General features: G+C 42.2%; 1 protein-coding gene across 1 annotated transcript in view; it reads right to left on the bottom strand.

Moving 5' to 3' along the window:
- Positions 1-22478, bottom strand: part of espn (espin) — a 126105-nt gene that overhangs the window by 15387 nt on the left and 88240 nt on the right. Inside the window, exons 10-11 of the mRNA XM_052039432.1 lie at positions 15314-15450; positions 15003-15212 (exon numbers count right to left, since the gene is read on the bottom strand). Of these exons, the coding sequence (XP_051895392.1) occupies positions 15003-15212; positions 15314-15450 (347 nt within the window). The remainder of the gene's footprint in view (positions 1-15002; positions 15213-15313; positions 15451-22478) is intronic.

The following is a 22478-nucleotide window of genomic DNA, read 5'->3' as shown; positions in this document are numbered from 1 at the left end:
AGATAAACTGGCAAATTAATAGGAATAGTGGTGGATTAGAACAGCTGCAAAACTGGTTTGCCCAAGAAATTCTCACCAAACCAAGAACAAAGCGCATTTGTATGAACATTTTAGGGTGAGACTTAGCAGGTTAGAGACTTCTCTCAATGACAGGGGCTTTGTACACGTCAAGTGAACATAAAACTGGATATTTTACCACTGGTACTTGGTTTATCCATACAATGACAATTTAACTGTATGTTTCAATTAGTGTCTGGTAATAGAGTTAAAAATCACTGCAATATGTTTTTACTTAAGGTTAAACAAAATAAATTTTACAACAGTTTAGGATGGTTTTTATAACTTAGCTCAATGCACCAGGTAACGGATATAATAACACATAGCAATGGATCAGCCATTCAGGAGTAAGACAAGAAATTTCCTTAAGAGGGTAGTGAATCTTTGAGTTGTAGAAGCTTGGTTGCTAAGTATGTTCAAAGCAGAAGTTGGTAGATATTTGGACATTAAGGGCTAATGGGTTATTCCAGGGCAGTGGCACTGATGTAAAAGATCGACCATGATTTTATTCAATGCTGGGGCAGCTATCAGAGGCTGAAGGGCCCAGGCCTGCTTCTACTTCCTGTGGTCAGACTGCTTATAACCACATCTTCAAACCTTTCCTGAGCATTTCTACCATCATATCTAATCTCCCCTTCTTGAAAATTAACTGCCTCTTCCGTTACCTCATGAGCTACCTGATGCAAGACAAGAGCACCAAATATCAGTTTAAATATCAAATAACTCTGCTTCTTTCTCCTTCCAGAATGAAAAACTTCGATCAATATATCGACAAATCTCTTTGTTACAGAATTCTCCAAGTTCAGAGATGAGTTGAATTGAATCTTTTCTAACTTTGCCTCCTTCCATCTGTTCATCTGCAGTATTATCACTGACAGGGAAACTGTTTGAATTACTCATAAATGACTCCTGTCGAGATATTTCTGTCATCTTCATCTCTGCCTGCTTGTTCTGGGAGGTTGCACTGTGCTGGTGAGTACTATCTAATTCAACTCTATCTCCAAAAAACTGTTGCTTAATGTCTTCAAATCCATCGCTCCAATCTCGCTTTCCAGACTCAATCTCTTCCATGACTACTCTGTGAAATCTTCGAATCAGCTCCCATCGGTGGCTTCCCAGGCGATCAAACATCTCGTAGCAAAGAAGGTGGCGAAATTTCCGCTCAACTCGAGTCATGTTCATTTCCAGTAACTGGAAGTACCCAAGCATGAAGAGGTCAAGGCTCAAGCTGTTGTAATCAACAGGTGCGCCATTTACATGAGGAAGAAAATGCTCTGGCCAATATATCATGTGATGTCGACTCAATCGTCTGATTTGTCGAGTTGGAACCTGGGAGATAATTGTCCTCCAATGGCTTATCAGCTTCCCAACCACCTGCCTCTGCTTCATGAAGTAGAGAAGTCGATCATCATCAGTTCGTCCTCTCATTAGTTCAGACTGTAACTCCGAAGTATTATACAAAAGCCCATCGTGGTGCTGAATGTCTTCAAAATCCTCTGTTAGAGCACCTGAAATATTTGACCTCATTTGGTTTTGCCTGAAAGATTCCACAAATGTCCACTTCTTCCAGTGTTCGAGGAAGAGGAACACAATTCGTTCCTTCCTCATGTCTGTGTACTGCTGCACGTAACTGAGGTCTGTCTGGACTGGAAGGCTTCTGGTCATGAGGTCTGGACTGAATAAAGTCTCGTCATCTATAGATAAACACTGGTCTACATCATTCTTGCAGCTATCTATTGAATACAGTAATGGCATGTGCACTGGGACAATTAGTGGCTCTTCAATCATCCCTGACCCAAGCTTGCCCGGATACGGTTGCACTCTGCAGTCTGACTCCGTGTTTTTGGACACATTGGCATGAAAATTGCGGGATTGTCCCAGAACAGTTTCCATACCCTGAGGTCCAACAGGCAAAGATCTTTTCCTTTTGTAAACCCTGTGTTGTGCATCATCAGTCATTTTTGATTGCAGCTGTAGCTCGTAGTTTGCCTTTATGTTTTTGACTGACACACCACACTGTAGGATTTCTTTCTGAACCTCCTCTCTGGTTGAACTGAATGACTGCGACCTTCCTATGTACATATTTGTCTCTTTGGTCAAGGAATCCTTCTCTGGCTCAGCCACTGGAGCCTTGTGTTGGTTATGGGAAGACATTATATCAAAAATATTTACCTCCTTCCCTCCTAAGGTGGCCAGAAGAACAGCCATGCTTTTCAAGAGGATAGAAATCTTGTTGCACCAGGCAGGCAGGTCGTCTGCCTGACCGTGGACCTGCTTTGGGTTGACGGTAAAATGTTCATGTGCTAATGTTGTAGACACGGGTAGCAGTTGCTGAAGCTCAAGCTCCAGTTGCTCTAGTTCCGTCTCCACTTTCTGCACCTTGTGCATAACCTGGAGGTTTTCAATTTGCTTTTCTATACGGATTATATCGTCTTCTGTCATCAGTTCTCCAAATGGTCCCAGAATAGCATTGTGTGCATGGGAGTATTTCCACCCCTCAGGCTGGTAATAATTACTGTCGTGAAACTGCCTCAGGAGAAAACACAGGGGAAAAATATCTTTCTGAGCAAATGGGAGACCTAATTTTCTCTCCATTGATAATCTTTCACAGGGTTAGTGGTGCAATATGATTATATAACATGCATCTGATTTTAGTTTCCATTTTTAGCTATGTATTGTCTAATGTAAGGTAATTTACCATATAAATTAAATTTAAAAATTTGAACATTACTGTAAGTTAACTTATTAATCTTTGTACAGAGTGAACTGTTGTTGCCTGGAGTTCCATTAAAGGTATTTTATCCCTTTTGAGTTAATGTTCCATCAGCAAGATGTTCAATTGATGATAAATTTTGCCCTTAAAAACATTCTTTGCACCACTCACCATGTAAAACCATTTAAAGTTGCAGTACCCTTTTTGTATTCCTACAATCATGCACAAGCAGACAATATTTCAATTCGATTAAAATTTGGTATGTTGCAAATATGGCAAATTAGTTCAGGCAATACATTCAGATGATGTAGTGTATAAAGTGATCCCATTCTGTGAGGTGAATTCCAACGTTCACATCTTTTCAAAACAATGCAGTTTGGTCATTGATGCTTTAGGGCTTTCATTGTGCCTCCAGGTAACAACAAATTGATAGAATCTATGGTCGTATTCCAAAGAGAATCATTCAGTACTACTCTTGATCATCCTGAGAATTTTCTATCAGAAAATGATAGCATTCTATAACAACGTGAAGATATAGAATGACGAACTGTACTTAACTCAGTATTGGAACGGAGGGTATAGGTGTCAGCCTTTGGAAATTCAGAGGCTGAATTAAAGAGACGTAGATTGCAAATTCGGTTTAGGGACAGTCTCTAAGTCTCTGAATCATCATTTCCTTCATCCTGTCGATACACTTAACAGAACTTGTAACAGGAGTTTTTTGAACGACGTGCCTGATAAAGCGTCCAAGCATTGTTATACTGCCTTACAAAGTGCAAAGGTTGCTTCTCATGGACAATGGGAAACATACAGTGCCACCACAGATTCGCTTGTGATATTTCACATTGGCCTGAGCGAAGCAAGCTAGAAAATAAGGCAGGAGGCAGAGAGTGCCTCACTGACTTGAGCTGACATTAGATGTAAGCCTGACTCAAGCCCAGCAAAAGCCCAGAACTTCCAGGGCAGAGAAAGGTAGTAACAAAGCAAATCTATGTTTCTGATCTATTATCCTGAAATGTGTGCTCAAGATACTTGGTGATGCTAATGGACAAAGGTCAGGATATCCACCCACAGAGTTTTTTATATGCTAAGTTAAATCTTCAAAGTAAAATTTAGCAATAGCATTCTCAAGTGAATAATAAACCTTTTGGGCAGGATCTTATGATATAATCAAAGCAAACCCCACTGTATTATACATTCACATTTCTCTCACTTCTCCACTGTAGTGCAATGGTCAATGCATCTACTACATGGGTGCTTAGTAGTTCAATTTCAGAGGTCAGTTTAGTTGCTAACATTTTTCACTGCATGTACTTGATTCTGCTAGTGCCAGGTTTCATGGGGTTTGAGGGGCCTTCATAATAGTGGCGGGAACACAAAAGATGGAAGGCCATATGTACCACAATATAAAATGGATACTGCAGCTTTATTTCAACAACACCCCAAACAGCATCAAACCATCAAAATTCATGCAATGCAAACACATACACACACAATGTATTTTGGAAAAAAAACATTAAGAAAACAAATGCTTAGGTATTATGCCCTTGCACCTGGAAAGAGAATGTGAAGTAGACAATGGACAATAGTGGAATGCAACTTGATCTGCACTTTCCCAGATTCTCATCTGATGTTTCTAAATCCCTGCCGAAAGCAGCCCCTGTCTTTAGAATTGCCAGGATTGACCCAGAGTCTCCAAGAATTGAAGTTTAATCTGCGAGAAAAATCATCAAATTTCTTATCCCATTTTCTTTGCACCATATTGTTTTGGTTGGTATTAAAATATCGAAAAAGTGGGGAAATAATCTGTTTGACAAATCCTCTTGCAATTGCAATTGGCAGCCTTGCTCCTTTTACTCTTAACCCTATCTAATGTATATTTACAGAAACTAAATACAATTTTTGCTGAGTGTCAGTAATATACGAAATTAAGTTTAAGGAGGAAGATTCTTAAGCAAGGACTACCCTGCTGGAAGGGTGTTAGGCAACTCACAAGCCAATGCACGGCTAGGTCGTGAAACCATGTTCACTGCATCAGCAAGGTAATCCCCTGCAATAACGGTGATCCATTATTGAAGTTTACAGCAAATAAACAACTTAGATTTTTAAAGAGGGTTAAATTACAGCACCTATTATGCAATGTACACTCTAGCTACAGAGGTCTGAAATCCCGTCCCATGAAAATCTGAAATCATGAAGACTTTCTAATTTAGTGACCCCAAGTTATTAAAGCATCATAGTCTTGTCTACTTAAAGGATCATTAATAAAGAACATAGAGTCATACAGCATGGAAACAGGCCCTTTGGCCTAACTGGTCCCATTTGCCCGCATTTGGCCCATATCCCTCTAACCCTTTCCTATCCATGTATCTGTCCAAGTACCTTTTAAATGTTGTTAACGTACCCGCCTCAACCACTTCCTCTGGCAGCTCGTTCCATATACTGGACCACTTTCTGGGTGAAAAAGGTTCCTATTAAATCTCTCCCCTATCACCTTAAACCCATGCCCTCTAGTTCTTGATTCTCCAACCCCAGAAAAAGACTTAGTGCATTCACCCTCTCTGTCCCTCATGATTTTATACAGCTCTATAAGATCACCCCTCATTCTCCTACACTCCAATGAAAAAGTCGCAACCTGCTCAACCTCTCTCCATAACTCAGTCCCTCGAGTCCTGGCAACATCCTCGTAAACCTCCTCTGCTCTCTTTTCAGCTTAATGGCATCTTTCCTATAGCAGGGTGACCAAAATTGAATGCAATATTCCAAATGAGAGTTCACCAACATCTTGTACAACTGTAACATGACATCCCAACTTCTATACTCAGTGCCCTGACTGATGAAGGCCAGTGTGCCAAACGCCTTCTTCACCACCCTGTCTACCTGCAATGCCACTTTTAGGGAACCATGCACTTATATTCCTAGGTCCCTCTGTTCTACAACACTCCATTCACTGCGAAAGTCCTACCCTCATTTGTCTTCCCTAAACACAACACCTCATACTTATCCGAATTAAACTCCAGTTGCCATTCCTCCTTTACATAAAGATATAATCAGATTTTTATCCATTTATTAGATTACTGAAAAAGCAACACCTGAAAGACAGAATGCTGTGATGTTTGCAAGGCTAATCTGCTGCACAATGATACCTTCCCCTAACTCACCCACCTTTGGCATAGCCTATAAGGACATAGGGAGCAGCAGCAGGTGAAACAACCCATCAGGCCTGCTCCACTATTCGATATGTCATGGCTGATCTGATCCTGGCCTCTACACCTTTGGTTCCCATTGCCAAAGTATTCCTGTCACACCACCCTCCAGTGCTTACCTAGCTTCCCTTAAATGCAACTGTCCACTCGTCCTCTAGCCAGCTCTACAGACTAACCACTCACAGAATAAGAAACATTCTCCTAAACTCTTCATTGGATTTGATAATAGCTACCTCATTTCTGGACTCCTTCACAAGTGGAAGCCATCAGGGTGGAGATTTCTTCCTGTTTTATGTGTGCTAAATATCCAATGGAGTGCCGTATGCTTGCTTCTCAAACTTGTTTTCTTTGAAGCCAATGGCATGAATTTTATAAGTGGAATTCAACGTGCAGGAGTAAATACGTCACATATTTAGTGTGACCACAGAAAGTACATTTCTACCCCATGTAACTGATTGCTACCATTCAGAGAACCCTGGTCTTTTCAGTCAGTCTGACAGTGTGGACCATCCTAACTTCCATTCCCCAGTTTACGTTGAGCTAAACTGACTTGGAGGCACAGATGATGGAATAATTATTCATGCCACAAATGGCAGGGAAACACAAGATCAGCCAGTGTTCCCTATCAGATCACATAGAAGGTTGAAAGCCTGTTGTATCTCATGCTACTGAAACATTCTGCTTCCCCCTTGGCCCATCAGGGCTCAGCCTCGTGGGTTACCCCAGCAGCCTGTCCACACTCTACAACTTATATCCCCTCTGTTCCTCTATCCTCTCGTCTACTGAGTGTCACTTGTCCCCTTACTCACTGTGCAAGGCCTAACCAACAGCCCGAATTTCACCTGCACTTTCATCCATGCTGTCAAGCTCCTTGACACTACCCATGTCACTCAAAACCACAACCATCAACAACAACAACAGCAAGCATTTATATGTCTCCTATAGCCTAGTAAATGCCCAACAGCATTTCACAAGCATGTGACACCAAGCCATATATGTTATTAGAGCAGGTTACCAAAGACTTGGGCAAAGGGATAGATTAAAGGAGGAAAGTATTGTGTGGAAGACACAGGATTATGCATCCTGTGGAGCTCATTGTCTTCCTGGAGAGCTGAGACTCTGAGCTATAGCAAAGATGCCATTAAGTTGGAAAGAGTGCAGAGGAGATTTATGAGGATGTTGCTGGGACTCAAGGGACTGAATTATGGTAGAGGAGAATCACATCCACCCGGGGTCTGAAGACATCAGCTTGTTACTTCTGATTGGTTCCCGATGAATAGGCAGGGATGTCGCCCTGTACCTGCCACAGCTGAATGCTGATGGAACCCACTGGTGCACACACATGGGAAACCACCATTCAGGCCTGTGCTTTGTGATTATATCCCATTCGACGAGCATCATCGGGAGGTAAAGGGACAAAAACATGAAAGGAAGAACATTAAACTCAAATTATTGAAACAAAGGTTCTGGACAAATAAGGAATACATTAAAAATAGAACAAAAAAATGCTGGATCAACCAACTTATCCCCACAGCAACCCTGGCCTCACCATCAGAGGTATTCCTTTGTCCTTTCCAACCCTCCCCTATCCTTTCTGCCACGTAAGGCCAACTTGTTTTCTCTCTTTTCCAGTTCTGATGAGGGGTCTTCAACCTGAAACATTACATCCACAGGTGCTGCTTGAATGTTTCTAGAATATGGTGTTTTTCTTTCAGATTTGTGGCTTTTTTTGATTTTCAGGGAATAAATCGAAATGATAATAGTTGCAGAATAAAGTAAGATCTTTTCTACGTTCATTATCTACTTAATCACCAGGACATCGTGTGACTTCAATAATTGTTATCATTTCAGTTGGCTTCGGACTGTATCTGCCACCAATACATCAGCAGTAGCCCACACCACCCAGCAGCAAACCAAACTGCGATTTTAAACACTGCCCTGCAACAAGTTGAAAAGATATGGAGAGGTATTGAACACCTCAGGGCATTTCATTGCACTAAAGCTGCCATATAAATGCAAGTTGTTATTGTTGTACCTGAGTGCATTGTTTTTACTTCTGTTGCCAGCAGATTTTTCCACAAAAACATACCTCAGGTGTTATTATTAATTAAACTAAGCAAAAACATTTGGACCAGCGCCGGTGACCAAGCCGGCACTAGTGTTTACCCGGCATTGGCAGCCAGCAAAACCGTTCTCAAGGTTGTTGTTTTTAATGTGGATCAATCTGTTTTCATACACGCCAGCTTATTGATGATGTCTAGAATGGGATCCGGATCACACTCACTCTCCCCTTTGGGCCTCTGGCTTCCAAGATGGAAGGATTTTATTTTGGCCACAGAATCATTCCTCTTTAAAGTGACTTGGAAGCTTGTTGTCCAAGTCTATGAATATTGCAGGGAAGTTGCACGGATGGTTTCCAGATCACACTAAGCAAAGTGAAACTATAAACTGGCTTCTAATGAACAAGTTGACAACTATGCCACACTTATTGCACAGAGGAAATTCGATCCATTGCTATCAAAATGTGTGTCTGTCTCTCACACTGGATACTGCTTCAGGCAAACTAAATATTTTTACCTTTATATTAAGCACCAGTTTCAAGTAAACATGGGTAAGTTTTAGTCATCGTCCAGTCTGATTCTAGATCAGTGGTCTATATACCCTTTAGAATTGGGAACCTTTGTGAATCCTGAGTGTTCCCAGGACAATGTAAAGGTCCCAGATATCCATGGCAAATGTAACACATGTCCTGAGATCACCTCAAACCAAAACTCTCCCTGGGATCCCCTACAAATGTTAATACTCTCCCTGGGACCACTTGACAAACATTAACACACTCCCTGGGATGGCCTGGAAATGTTAACACACTCCCTGGGATGGCCTGGAAATGTTGACATGTTTCACAGAACACAAGTAACAGCTTCCAAAGAAAAGCCATAGCTACTTATCCATTGCTTAAAACATTTTGTATGAGTACAGATCAACAGAGATAGCCTGATATGGGAGCAAAGTTATGAAGCTGACAACAGCTGGACAAAAATCTGATGACATCACAGAGCTCCTTGGACAAGGCCTTCAGACAGAAATCCTTTCCTCTGAACCTATTGTACCACTGATCCTTCAGAAGAAGTGAACACCACCAAATAACTCTAAGGGCTAAATTTCTGCCCGGATTCCCAGCTTGTCTGTCAGAAACTTAGTATCTTTCCCGACTTTCTGTGATTCTTTTACTGCAACTACAGGGAATGTATTGGAAAATCAGGAAAAAAAATTTACACTGCACAGAACAACAAGTGGAATTAATGTAGGAGTCGCATAAATAGGTGGTTGATGGTTGTCACAGACCGGGTGGGTTGAAGGACTGTTTCCATGCTGTATCACTCTATGATACTATTTATGACTCCAATAAAACAGCCGTTTATCTCCAGTCCACCTTTTACATGGACATGTATTGTAGGTAGAAGCATAAGGGTCTTGTAGTGAATATAATTTAAGTGTACCTTTAAGAACTGAGTGTATTATGTGGTATCACTTGATACATTGTTGTTCCAGACACTGCCACTCAGTTGAGAGTTACTTCCTTCAATAAAGGGTGTCTGTTGACGGCTCTATCCACTTGCTTTTGCAAGCAGCAATACAAACGAACCTAAAGACACTGCATATTTAATCTCTCTATCAGAAATTTCCACATTAATTCCCTCTAATAGTATTCAAACAAACCACCGCAATATTTATCTCTTGCAAACCTTTGCTAAACAACCTTTGTATGTTGCATTCCAACCTCCTCATAGAGCTTCAAATTAACATCAGCACAGACTTACACCAGCCAAGAGTAAATTCATCTGGTGAAAATCAAAAATCTCCAGACACTAGAAATCCGAAATAAAGATCAGAAAATACTGAAATACTCAACAGGTCAGGCAGCATTTGCAGAGAGAGAAACAGAGTTAATGTTTCAGGTCTGAGGAATGAAGGGTCTTTGACCTAAAACATTAACGTCTCTTTCAAGAGATGTTGCTTGACGTGCTGAGTTCTTTAGCATTTTCAGTTTTTATTTTTTAGTTCATCTAGCATTCATATGCCAATCACCACAATATGTAGTCAATATTGAAGTAAGTTTATTATCAACTGTTTTACAGTAAGAAGTCATAAGTACTGTTACGGACTCAGTGAAAGTCCCTTAAGATAGAGAGTGTGTGTGTGGGGCGTGCTTACGTCAATAGAAGATAAAGGACGTAATGATGTTGTTGAAGAGGTTAGAAGAAGAAGAAGGAGAGAGAGAGAGAAGGGAGAGAGACACCAGCCTGCTTGTTTTCTCTATCGATGGATGAGAAACAATAACTGTGTTTGCCACTGAAACCCATGTATGGAAGTTGGAAGTAATCCGGTGGAGTTCACTTTGTTGCTGACCTGTAGAAGGAAACAGGTATTTGTGTGTGGACGACCATGGTTCGGATGCTTTCGGGGTGAGGAAGTCACTACCGAGTAAACACTGAAGTGTCGTTTGGGTTCCATCGTGGAACATTTGGATTTCGTATGTACTCTCTCTCTATGTTTTTCTACATCTACATCTTATCTTCAGACAACGGTGGTTGTTGAAGAAGCCCTTGCTCATGTTTCACCTTATGGCTTGCGGAACTGAACTTTAAGAACCATTCCGGAACTGGGAGTTTTGGACTTTGCCACCCACACACACACACGAAGAGTTTAGTTTTGGGGTTAACGTTCGAGGTTTAACATTTTTGAATTCTAACATACTAACATTTTTACTTTTATTTTACGTATTATCATAAGTAGTGATTAATAAAATAGTTTTTAACACTGAATCATGCTCAGTGTGCTTCTTTTGTTGCTGGTTCGTGACAGTACTAATCACAAGTAACTCCACTTTCTTTGTAAATTGATGACCTTTAGTTGCTGATATGTTTGTTGCTCCTGTTCCAGTAGGCATTGCCTTACATTTCTTTACATTAAACAACATTATTGTTCCTTAGACTAACTCCTTAATAGTTTTCAATCAGCTCGATTGGTTGGGGTAAACACACTACTGTGTTAATTCTTGGGTTGTGCCAGGATAACATGGATTACAAGACATTGTAATATGTCACAAGGAATGCTGTAAAAGCAGCTCAAAACTTATTCCATAATTTCTTACATTGTAAATCATGAAAGCAAGCGTGAGCTTATATTCTTACATCTACTATATTTTAACTAAGTATTTTTTCACACTTCTAATGCCCAAACATTGTACATTTTGATAAACATAATAGCTCTATCAAATCCTGAGGAGCTTATGTTTTCTGAATGATTCTTAAACATTGGATTTTAGATTGGTTTCCCAAGAGATCCTCTTACAAAAGCACAATGTATGGTCAGGTACATCTATATGTCACAGAGTTACAGCTGATGCAATGCATATCCTGAGAGGATTGAATGTCAATAATTTACAACTGGAACACGATGCAAGTAAATACGTCCTAATATTTCTGAGGTTCATTTAGAAAAAGGCATAAAATGGAAAAAGACATGCAATGTTGTGAAGATTAGTGGGAGACCAGAGAGATGGGAGATTTATGGACACCAGCATAAGTGAAACAATTTTTAAGGGGGAGAAAGAGTACGAGAATTCACCAGCAAATAATATAAAAACAGATAGTAATTGATTCCATGGATAAATAAAAAGGAAGAGAAAAGCTAAAGAAAGCTTTGGTCCTTTAGAAGATGAGATTAGGAAGCCAATACTGGAAAACAGAGAAAGGGAAGAGATTCTAAATAATTACTTTGTATCAGTCTTTTTGGTAGCAGATATGAAAAACATCTCAATAATAATAGACAATCAAGGGGCTACAGAGAGGGAAGAACTTACAACAACCTCTGTCATTAGAAATAAAGTTCCAGCCAAACTAATGGGGCTAAAGTTCGATGAGTCCCCTGGACCAGATGACCAACATCCTCGTGGCTTAAGGCAAGTGGTTGCCAAGATAATGAATATGTTGGTTGTAACCTGCTCATATTCCCTTGGTTCTCCAGAACTTCCAAAGGACTGGAGCGATGCTAATGCAATGCCACTATTCAAGGAAAGAGGGAGACGGAAAGTAGCAACTTATAAAGTAGTAGGCCAAAACTCCATCATTGGGAAATGCTGGATTCCATTATTAAGGAGGTTTCCATTATTAAGACATGTAGAAAATCGTTGGATAATCAAGTAGAGTTAACATCAAAGGGAAAGTAGATTTGACGAATTTTCTCGCGTTCCTTGACAATGCAACAAACAGGATGAATGAATGGGAACTAGTTGATGCAGTGTATTTGGATTTCCAGGAGGCATTTGATAAGGTGCCACATAAAAGGTGATTGCACAAGATAAGAGTGCATAGGGCTGTGGGAGTAAATATTGACAGGGATAGGGAAGTGGCTAATTAACAGTTGAGCAAAATGGATAATATTTGATTGGCCTTCAGTAACCAATGGGATACCACAGGGACTTGCTCTGGGCCCTCAATTATTTATGATCTACATTAATGACTTAGAAGTAGCCAAATTATTTGAAAATACAAAGACAGGTCGGTTGTGAGGCAGATACAAAGGGATATTGATAGGTTATGTAACTGGGCAAGAAGTTGGCAGGTGGAGTATAACGCTGGAAAAGGTGAGGTTGTCCACTGCGGAGGTAAGAATGAAAATGGAAATTACTATTTAACTAGGGTGAGTTCTGGTACAAAGGGATTGAGGGGTCGGAGTGCATGTAATACAAAGGGTTGGCATGTAGGTACAGCAAGTAATGAGGAAGGCTAACGGAATGTTTGACTTTATTGAGGTACAAAAGCAGAGAAATTTTGATGCAAATGTACAAGGTGGTGGTGAGACCATACTTGGAATACTGCAAACAGTTTTGGTCTCCCTACTTAAAGAAGAAAATATTTGCATTGGAGATAGTGCAGAGTAGCACCAGCAAGTTATTTCCTGTGACAAAAGTATGAAGAGAGCTTGTGTAGGTTGAGCCGATACTCACTGGAGTTTAGAAGAATGAGAAATGCTCTTAGTTAAATATACACGATTCTGAGGGGCATTGACAGGGTGGATGCAGGGAGGATGTCCTAGTGGGGTATCTGGTACTGGGGTCATGGGCTCAGAATAAGAGGTCCCTATGAGATAAGGACATGGAGGAATTGCTCTTTCCTGAGGGTCACGAGTCCATGAAATTGTCCAGAGAACAGAGAAGGTGCAGTCCTTGGATATATTCAGTACAGAGATTGGCAGATATTTGAGCCACAAGGGATTCTTGCAGTATGGGGAGAGAGCAGGAACTTGATGTTGAGGCCAAGATTGAATCAGCCATGATCTTATTGAATGGTGGAACTGATTGGCCTACCCTTGCTTCTGTTTGTTACATTGTTATGCAAAGTTCAGTACTTCAGATATCTCGCCACTGAAATATTACATACTGCACTGCAATCCAATTTGGACTCAAAACCAGCTATGCCAAGCAAACATTAACAAATCAATTCTCCATTGATTGCCCTATGGTCCATACATTTATCATGTGCCTTGATGATGGTTTGCCAATAATTTGAAGTTTTTATTCATTGCATTAACTGAAAAACAAAACAATGAATTTTTGGAAGTTTGTGACAATTACACAGATCAAATTGGTGTAGGTCGGTAAAAAACGATTGAGCAAAGTTATAGTTCTGTAAAGGGGCCACCTTGAAAATAAATCAGTACCAAAAACAGGACCATGGGCCAGAATTTCCTTCAAAACTTTGGTACAACTGCAGTGTATGAGAGGGATTATGCCAGTTTTAAAGAGGAAATTTTGTGTAACTGGCTTATATAGGCTTTACATCGAAACATCATTGGACATGAACTTCCTGAGTGTCCTCAAGATGACAATGATTTTTGTTTGGTTTTGGACTTTTTTCCTACTGAGGCATGGTTAACTTAACCTAATAAAACTCTCATCAAAGCCCAGTGAATCTGGTACTGTAATGTTCCCCTGAGGTCAGAACCTGGTTTGGGATCGCAAACCCCATTGACTTAACCGCTGCTGATAAACTACAGGGAAGCTCACATGCTGCAGGAACATAGAATCGCTGCTGGCATCAACACCAGAGACTAAGCAAGGACTCTAACATAAGAACTCTGGGACAGGAGGAGGCCATTCAGCCTTTTCCACCAAGTTGTGGAGTTGTATCACAAGCAGAATCTGCAATAGTGACTCCTGTACCTAGCGGAGAAGTGATTGCTCAAGTTCAGTCTCTGCTGGATACCAAACAGGCGGTCAGCGCAGAAGACAGCCATTTGGTCTGTCACTGAGCTGCTGGTTCAGTGAAAGAGTTTATCCACTTGCTCTTAGCTCTGCAGTTTTCATATCTATCCAATTTTCTTTCATGAATCACCTTTGAATCTGCTTTCATCACATTTAATGGGTATCAGAGTTAAGTGATTCTAATAAACAAATCTTATCTTATCTTACCTTTCCATACTGTGAGTTGCAAGGCTGCAGAGTTTACTTGCAGGGTTAGTGGTTTAGTCCAGAGCAGTGTCAATATTCCTTATTTGTTGGACCGGAATAAAGGAACAGTGGTTGTAACGATACAGAAACAAGGCAGATAAAAGTCTTATGGACCACAGTGAACAGGAAAGGCTGACACAAACAGGTTGGGCCAAATGATCTATTTCCATGTATAATCTCCACATGTAACTGGAACTGACGGGCATAGACTTGACAGGCCAAATGGCCTCCTTCTTATGTTGTAAGGAGATATGAATACAATTCTGCAACATCAATAAAGGAAACATTTGACAATTGTATGAGTTTACTTGGCATAACTGTGACCAATCCACTTCAGACAGGTTTGCCCCCTTCACTATGCATTCTGTAGCCTCCAATTTCAAATATATTTTGGTGCCAACAATTGAATGAAACTTAGGTTTCTCAAATCTCGAAGTTGATCAAAACCACAGCAGAGAGGGCAGTTAAATATACAAATGAGTAAAGGGGGTGTTATTTCTTAAAAACTCACTTTTCGTTTCTGTTCTTCCTCCTCCTGCATCTTAACCTGGAGTTTCCTCACCATCACCTGCCTCTTCCATTCTGGTATCGGCACTCCCTGCTCGTCGTGAGTCGGTACAAGTGACTCAGCGTCGGCCACAGTTGCCTGCACTGATGCAGCTCCATTCACACATGTTTCAGTCGGACTAGCTCCCTTGTGCTTCACATTTGTGTTTTCAGGCTGCAGTGTAAGAAACAGAACAGGGTAAGGTTCAGTGAGGCGTTGAGCTTTTATTGGATTTCAGATCAACAATGGCCATTTTATGTTTCGGGTATACTCACAATATTCCCAGAGCTTGAGAAGACCACAGTACTCCCCTTGCTCTGAGAAGTTGGCTTCAGATTTTTCCCAGCTTTGATCTCAGCCAGTAACTCAGCATTATCTCCAGTTGGGGACATCATATTGAAGGACTTTGTACCTGTGTGCATCAAATAAGAAGTCTTAGATGAACAGAAGACACTTTGCAAGCTGCTTAGTATTTTTTATTTCAAAGATATTACCTATTCAAGAAATATGTATATACACTGAACATTCATACACCACTATCTTCAGTATGAGCCTCGTCATTCCATTGACATTGTGCCAATGCAACATCAGTTTCTCTTCACATTCACTCGTTAAACTTCTCTGGCCATCTTCTCCAGGTTCCACTGGGGAGCGACAACACCACACCAAAGCTCCCTTATCCAAGTGGTTCTCTCCCCACTCGCTCCACAACAGCAACTGGGCGGGGGGGGGGGGTGGGCAACAGACATATTTTTTCCATGAAATATACCTTATTCATAAATTTTCATAAACTGACAGAGATTTCAGATCAAATTCTCAGGAATGCAAATAGTGTGGTACTCAGCAAGCCACAGTTCCACAGAAGGGAATGCAAATCACAAACGCTACATGACCCAGCACAATGAAACAGCTAAACACCTCTCCGTACTTTCTTTTTTGGGATAGAATATAGAACATAGAACACTACAGCACAGTACAGGCCCTTCTGCCCACAATGTTGTGCTGACATTTTATCCTGCTCTAAGATCTATTTAACCCTTCCCTCCCATATAGCCTTCCATTTCTCTATCATTCATGTGTCTATCTAAGAGTCTCTTAAATGTCCCTACTGTATCTGTCCCCACAACCTCTGCCAGCAGTGCGTTCCACGCACCCACCACTCTCTGTGTAAAAAAAACTTATCCCTGACATCTCCCTTATACCTTCCTCCAATCACCTTAAAATTATGTCCCCTCTTGTTAGCCATTGTCGCCCTGGGAAAAAGTCTCTGACTGTCCACTTGATCTATGCCTCTTATCATCTTGTACACCTCTATCAAGTGGGATGTGGGTGTTGCAGGCAAGGCCAGCATTGGTTGCACTCTCCAAGGTCCAGGACTACATGTTGAGGGATGCGCTGAAGCTGGGTGCAGTCACGTCAGAGGTTCTGTGGGGAAAGACCACGGTATAGGGGCGTCCCACCACCGGACACTGGGCTGGGCCGTGTGTAATAACCTCTCAACCGTATTGAAATGAAAAGCTGATGCCATGGTTTAGAGTAGAGAAAGTTGGAGAGATCCTGGGAGGGAATTACAAAGCAGAGGTTCAGGCAGCAAAAGCCACAACTGGTGATACAAACTGTACCAATGTTTTCTGGCTACTGCAGTTCCAAAGTATGGAAGCAAAGCAGCCCTGTGTGCACACCTGATTCATACAATGTTGAAGTGTAGCAAGCTGTGCCTCAGCAATGTTTATTTTACATAGTTGTATACTGATTTTATTACATGAACATATCAGTATTTGTACACAACCTCTCTACCATCGAAGGCCAGACTATTTAGTGGGAATATCAGCAACTAGACCAAATGAATTTTATGAAAACCCCAGGACTGCTGCACCATCTCCAGCAATGAGCTCCTCAGCCAAGTTCCGTTTTCTGACTATAGTCTTCACCCCATTTATTTCTGTACATCTAATGTAAGCAAGCCACAGTTCTCTATTTACACAGAGAGTGGTGGGTGCCTGGAATGCACTGCCAGGGGTGGTAGTGGAGGCAGATACGATAGAGGTGTTTAAGAGGCTCTTGGATAGGCACATGCATGTGCAGAGAATGGAGGGATGTGGACCTTGTGTAAACAGAAGGGATTAGGTGTCATTAGCTTACTTAGTTCAGCACAATATCATGGGACGAAAGGCCTATTCCTGTGTTGTACTGTTCTAGGCAGGCACAGTAGTGCAGCGGTTAGCATAACGCTATTACAGCGCCAGCAACCCGGGTTCAATTCTGGCCACTGTCTGAAAGGAATTTGTACGTTCTCCCCATGTCTGCATGGGTTTCCTCCAGGTGCTCCGGTTTCCTCCCACATTCCAAAAAGAGGTACGGGTTAGGAAGTTGTGGGCATGCTATGTTGGCGCCAGAAGCGTGGCGACACTTGCGGGCTGACCTCAGAACACGCTACACAAAAGATGCATTTCACTGTGTGTTCCGATGTATATGTGACTAATAAAGATATCTTATCTACGTTCTATAAGTCATATGACAGACCAGAAGGGGAGGTAATAAAACTTGAGAAGGCGAATTTCAATCCCTGATTTGTGGAATATCAAAATGTCTGAGAAAAAATAAATCAGGCCTTAACAGCATAAATTGAAGCTTTAAGCAGTAACTTGTGGCTGTTGAATACTCACAGTACAGCAAGGGGCACATTGCCCTGCTTGGTGCATTTATGTGTCTGGATAGGGACATCAGAGAACTCACTAGACAGACTCAGAACTCACTGCTGTCTGTTCTAACACCTGCCGAAGCCCACAGGCTGCTGAGACAGGAGCTGCTATGTCCAGTACTGAGCTGCTGATGGCCACTCAGTGGGTGCCGAGGTGGTGACATCACTGGTGCTCCTTGGAGGTCCTGGCATGGAGGGTGGGTTCGGAATCTTGAGGCACGAGTTCTGTCAGTGTTCCACAACAGTTGAAAGCTGCTGCCTGTAGCTCCTGCCAATGGCAGTCAGGGAGCGAAGGTGCGGTGTGTGACTAGTGAGGTGACTGGGTGCCAGAGGAACATCAGACATGCACACAAGTGAGCAGTCCAACTTCACGATGTGACCTTACCCAGGTTAAATCACTTTTATGCACCATTTGCACACAAAAGGCAGATGCGAATTGGTCCATGCCCACACCCATCTCCTGCCTGGCTCTTCCTCCGATGCCTTAGTAGGTCTCCCGGATCCCTCAGCACAAGAGATCTTCCTCCTGGCATTTCGCTCAGGTCTTACTCATTAAACCTAGTGGCTCTCACCCTCTCCCTTGCAGTTTCTTTGACCCCCCCATGGCAACCGCAGTCTGTGTTGCAGGTGCCCTGCTGGCTTGGTGAGTGTGTCTGTAAAACTGACTCCCTTTGGCTGACAGATTGGTGCACAGCAAGTTCTCAGAATATACACTGAGCTTGTCCTGTCAGAGACGATACAGGTCCTGCTTCAGAAACGGTTCTGGGTATAAATCTCCCTCACACTGTTTCTAACATATGCTTTGGCCATTTAAACAGCAAAGGTTTATCTTGCCAATAAAGGGTGAAATCTGATATCAAAAATCCAATTTCCAGGTGAACATCACAAAAGCAAGATGTACTGTGACATTTCTATGTGTACTGTCTAATTAAGTTGAGACATCAGTGCTCCTGAAATATTGGCACTTTGAATAATATTTCCAAAGAAATCCAGAGACACAAGAGATTCTGCAGATGCTGGAATCTGGAGCAACACACGAAAAGTGCTGGAGGAACTCAGCGGGTCAGGCAGCATCCATGGAGGGAAATAAACAGTCGACGTTTCAGGCCAAGACCTTCATCAGGACTGGAAAGGAAGAGGGCAGAAGCCAGAATAAGAAGGTGGGGGGAGGGAGAGGTGATAGGTAGAAGAGGCCAAGGATTGAAGGAGAAGGAATCCAGTACGAGAGGGCAGTGGACCATGGAATAAAGGATGGGGGAGGGGAGGAGAGGAGATGGGCAGGTCATCGAGGCAGGGGAAGGGAGCCACAGGAATGAGGGGAGACAAAGGAACTGGGGGGGGGGGAAGGGTGCGGTTAGCGGAAGTTAGAGAAATTGATGTTGAGGCCATCAGGTTGGAGACTCCCACGGCGGAATATGAGATGTTGTTCCTCCAACCTGCGCCTGCCCTCAACGTGACAGTAGAGGAGGCCATGGATAGACATGTCCAAAGAAATCCACCTGGGTATGCAGAAGAACCTTCCTGGCCCAGAGCGTGGTGAGAATGTGGAGCTCGTTCCCGCGGGCAGTGGCTGAAGTGAATCGTAGTTAAAGAGACATAGGAGCGTGCGGGTGCTGGAATCTGGAGCAACAATCTGCTGGAGGAACTCAGCGCATCAAGCAGCATCTGTGGGTGGGAAAGGAATTTTTGACAATCCCTATCCCCCACAGATGCTGCTTGACCTGCTGAGTTCTTCCAGTATTTGAGAAGAGGCAAGAGCAGTACATGAGGGAGAAGGAGAAAGAGAGTTAAGCTGATAGAAGTAGATGTCCCCACCCACCCGGGACATTCTCTCTTCTCTCCTCTTCCATCGGGTAGAAGATACAGGAGCCTGAGGGCATGTACCACCAGACTTCAGGACAGCTTCTACTCCACTGTGATAAGACTATTGAACGGTTCCCTTACACAATGAGATGGACTATGACCTCACGATTTACCTTGTTGTGACCTTGCACCTTATTGCACTGCACTTTTTCTGTAGCTGTGACACTTTACTCTGTACTGTAATTGTTTTTGCCTGTACTACCTCAATGCACTCTGTACTAACCCAATGTAACTGCACTGTGTAATGAATTGACCTGTACGATTGGTAGGCAAGACAAGTTTTTCACTGTACCTCAGTACAAGTGACAATAATAAACCAATACCAATACCATAAGGAGAGACAGGAGAGGAGTGGAGTGGAGCAGACATGCCGGCATGGACTGGTTGGGCCGAATGGCTGTTTCTGTGCTGCTTATCTCATAAACTGTGGGAAAGCACACATAAAAAGTGCTGGAGGAACTCAGCAGGTCAGACAGCATCTACGGTCACAGTCCTGATGAAGGGTCTCAACCTGAAACGTCGACTGTTTATTTTCCTCCATGGATGCTGCCTGACCTGCTGAGTTCCTCCAGCAGTTTTTGTGTGTGTTGCTCCTGATTCCAACATCTGCAGAATCTCTTGTGTCTCTGCAAACTGTGGGAAAGGATCCTTAGCATTTCAAAAACATCACATACTGAAACTTAGTATTTTAAATCTTAGTTCATCTATTAAGGGCTTTACATTAATCAGTGTAAGGAAACAGTGCAAAGCAAGCAATTATCGTTGACAGTTAACAGTTAATACTGGCCCTAATGGCAGCTACACACATTTATAAAGCTGATAGTCCTTGTTTGATTGTGTTAATGAATGTGCTAATCCATTTAAAATAAATAGCCCTTGCTAAAAATAATCAGCAAAGGAATTTTATGAACACAGGTTAGTGTGTCCATTACAAATATCACACGGTGCTATTCAATCCATGGATAGTGAGCTGTTGAATGCTAATTCAGGGAATGAAATGTATGTTAAATAGCTTAGTTACTGAACGAGTGCAAGCCTTCAACCCAATTTAACCAAAGCTCATTAACATGAGGATTAAAGAAAGCCTTCTGGTAAAAGGTAGCAAATTTAAACCACTAATAGTTCTGGATTGATTGCCTTTTGCGTGAATGGTAAGTTTGAAGCTTTTGTCATCTGAACGACCCAACAGAAACTGAGAAAGGGTTTGAAACATATTTAACAAATCCTGTCACTAGACTTTCAAAATAACCGTGTTAAGTGACAAGAGCCCCAACTTTAGTTTTGCAAACTACGATTCAAGTAGATTTTTACTAACACAATGTAGCTTGCCATCATGGTACAAGAAAACCCCATTTATACACACCGTCAAATACCTTGCCTTCAGATTGGTTTTTCAACTGTCAACTCCGTGTTCAAGCAGTTTCTAGACAGACTCATTCCTAAATACGTCGGAATATAAGGCGGGTGTCAACAGAGCTCTAGTTATTGTACAATGACTAATACAACACCCAGAGGAACAGGAGAAGTCATTAGGTGGAGGTTTATGATCCAATCTATTTAGAGTCAACAGTAATTGGAACAGGCATTGAATAGCTGCCAGCTTGCAGTGATGCTAAGCTGCTGTATAAATTATGCGTACATTAGCTCTGTGACAGGTGTGTCTGAAGTGAATAGTTCTGTGCAGAAGGATCACTTTAGTTTTGCTCTCCATGCTTTTGGCACTATGGATCAAGGATCCTTAAATTCTCAGGAGAGCACTGCAGTGAATCATTAAACATCCCCTTCTTCTCACTGCTGACGCCACTCCACGTAATCAGCCCCTTTATCACAGGTGCCATCCTATATCACACACTGCCAAGATTTCTTCGGTTCAATTCCTGATCTGTGATGATCTGGAGTCAAAAAGTCATAGACTTATACAACACGGAAAACGAGCCCTTTGACCCAACTCGTTGATGTCTGTCCAATCTCGTCCCATTTGCCTGTGTTTGGCCTCTAAATCTTTTCTATCCATGTACCTGTCTAAATGCCATTTACATGTTGTAATTGTACCTGCCTCTGCAGCTTCCTCTGGCAGCTCGTTCCACATACCCACCACCCTCAGTGTGATACAGTTTCCTCTCAGGTCCCTTATGAATCTTTCCCCTTAAATCTACATCCTCTAATTTTAGACTCCCTTACCCTGGGAAAAAGACTGTGATCACCTACCTTAACTATGCCGCTCTTGATTTTATAAACCTCGATAAGGTCGACCCTCAGCCTCATACGCTCCAGGGAAAAATGTCCCAGCCTATCCAGCCTCTCCTAATAACTCAGGCCCTCCAGTCCTGGTAACATGCTTTCTGCACCTTGTCCAGCTTCATGGCATTAATCTAGATGACACCATACTGAGTAGCTTTATTGATGTTAAAACTGGGCCAACAATTCTGGACTTGTGGTGAGTAGAGGGTGCTTGGGAGGAAAAATGCAAACATGGATGATAATTCCCAAGCTTCTCCACCACTGAGTTTTTTCTTCATGTCATTACTGGGCGTATTGTAAGCTAATTGAGAGGAGACTGAGCAGAGAGGCTGACAGACAACTCTAACATGATTGTGCTGTTCAATTGACAGGGTGGTACAAAGATAGGCTTTTCTGTATCCCCATCCAAGAGCTTATGGTCACTGTCCGGAGGAATGTGCATGTGGGAGTTTGGAGCAGATCTGGCCTAGATAGTTGAAGCACAAGGACAAGCCACCACTGAGGTGAAAGCCCACTTGGTTGGGGCACCAAGCCATCCTCAGCTGTAGGTTGCTTGTACCCCAGCCAGAAAGAAAAAAATTAAAATATTTTTAAGTACAATTCAATGGACATGAGGGTTCAGCAGCTTAGAGGCT

Source organism: Pristis pectinata, chromosome 26 (assembly GCF_009764475.1).
Source record: "Pristis pectinata isolate sPriPec2 chromosome 26, sPriPec2.1.pri, whole genome shotgun sequence".
NCBI lineage: Eukaryota > Metazoa > Chordata > Chondrichthyes > Rhinopristiformes > Pristidae > Pristis > Pristis pectinata.
This window is presented reverse-complemented; position numbering and strand designations above follow the sequence as displayed.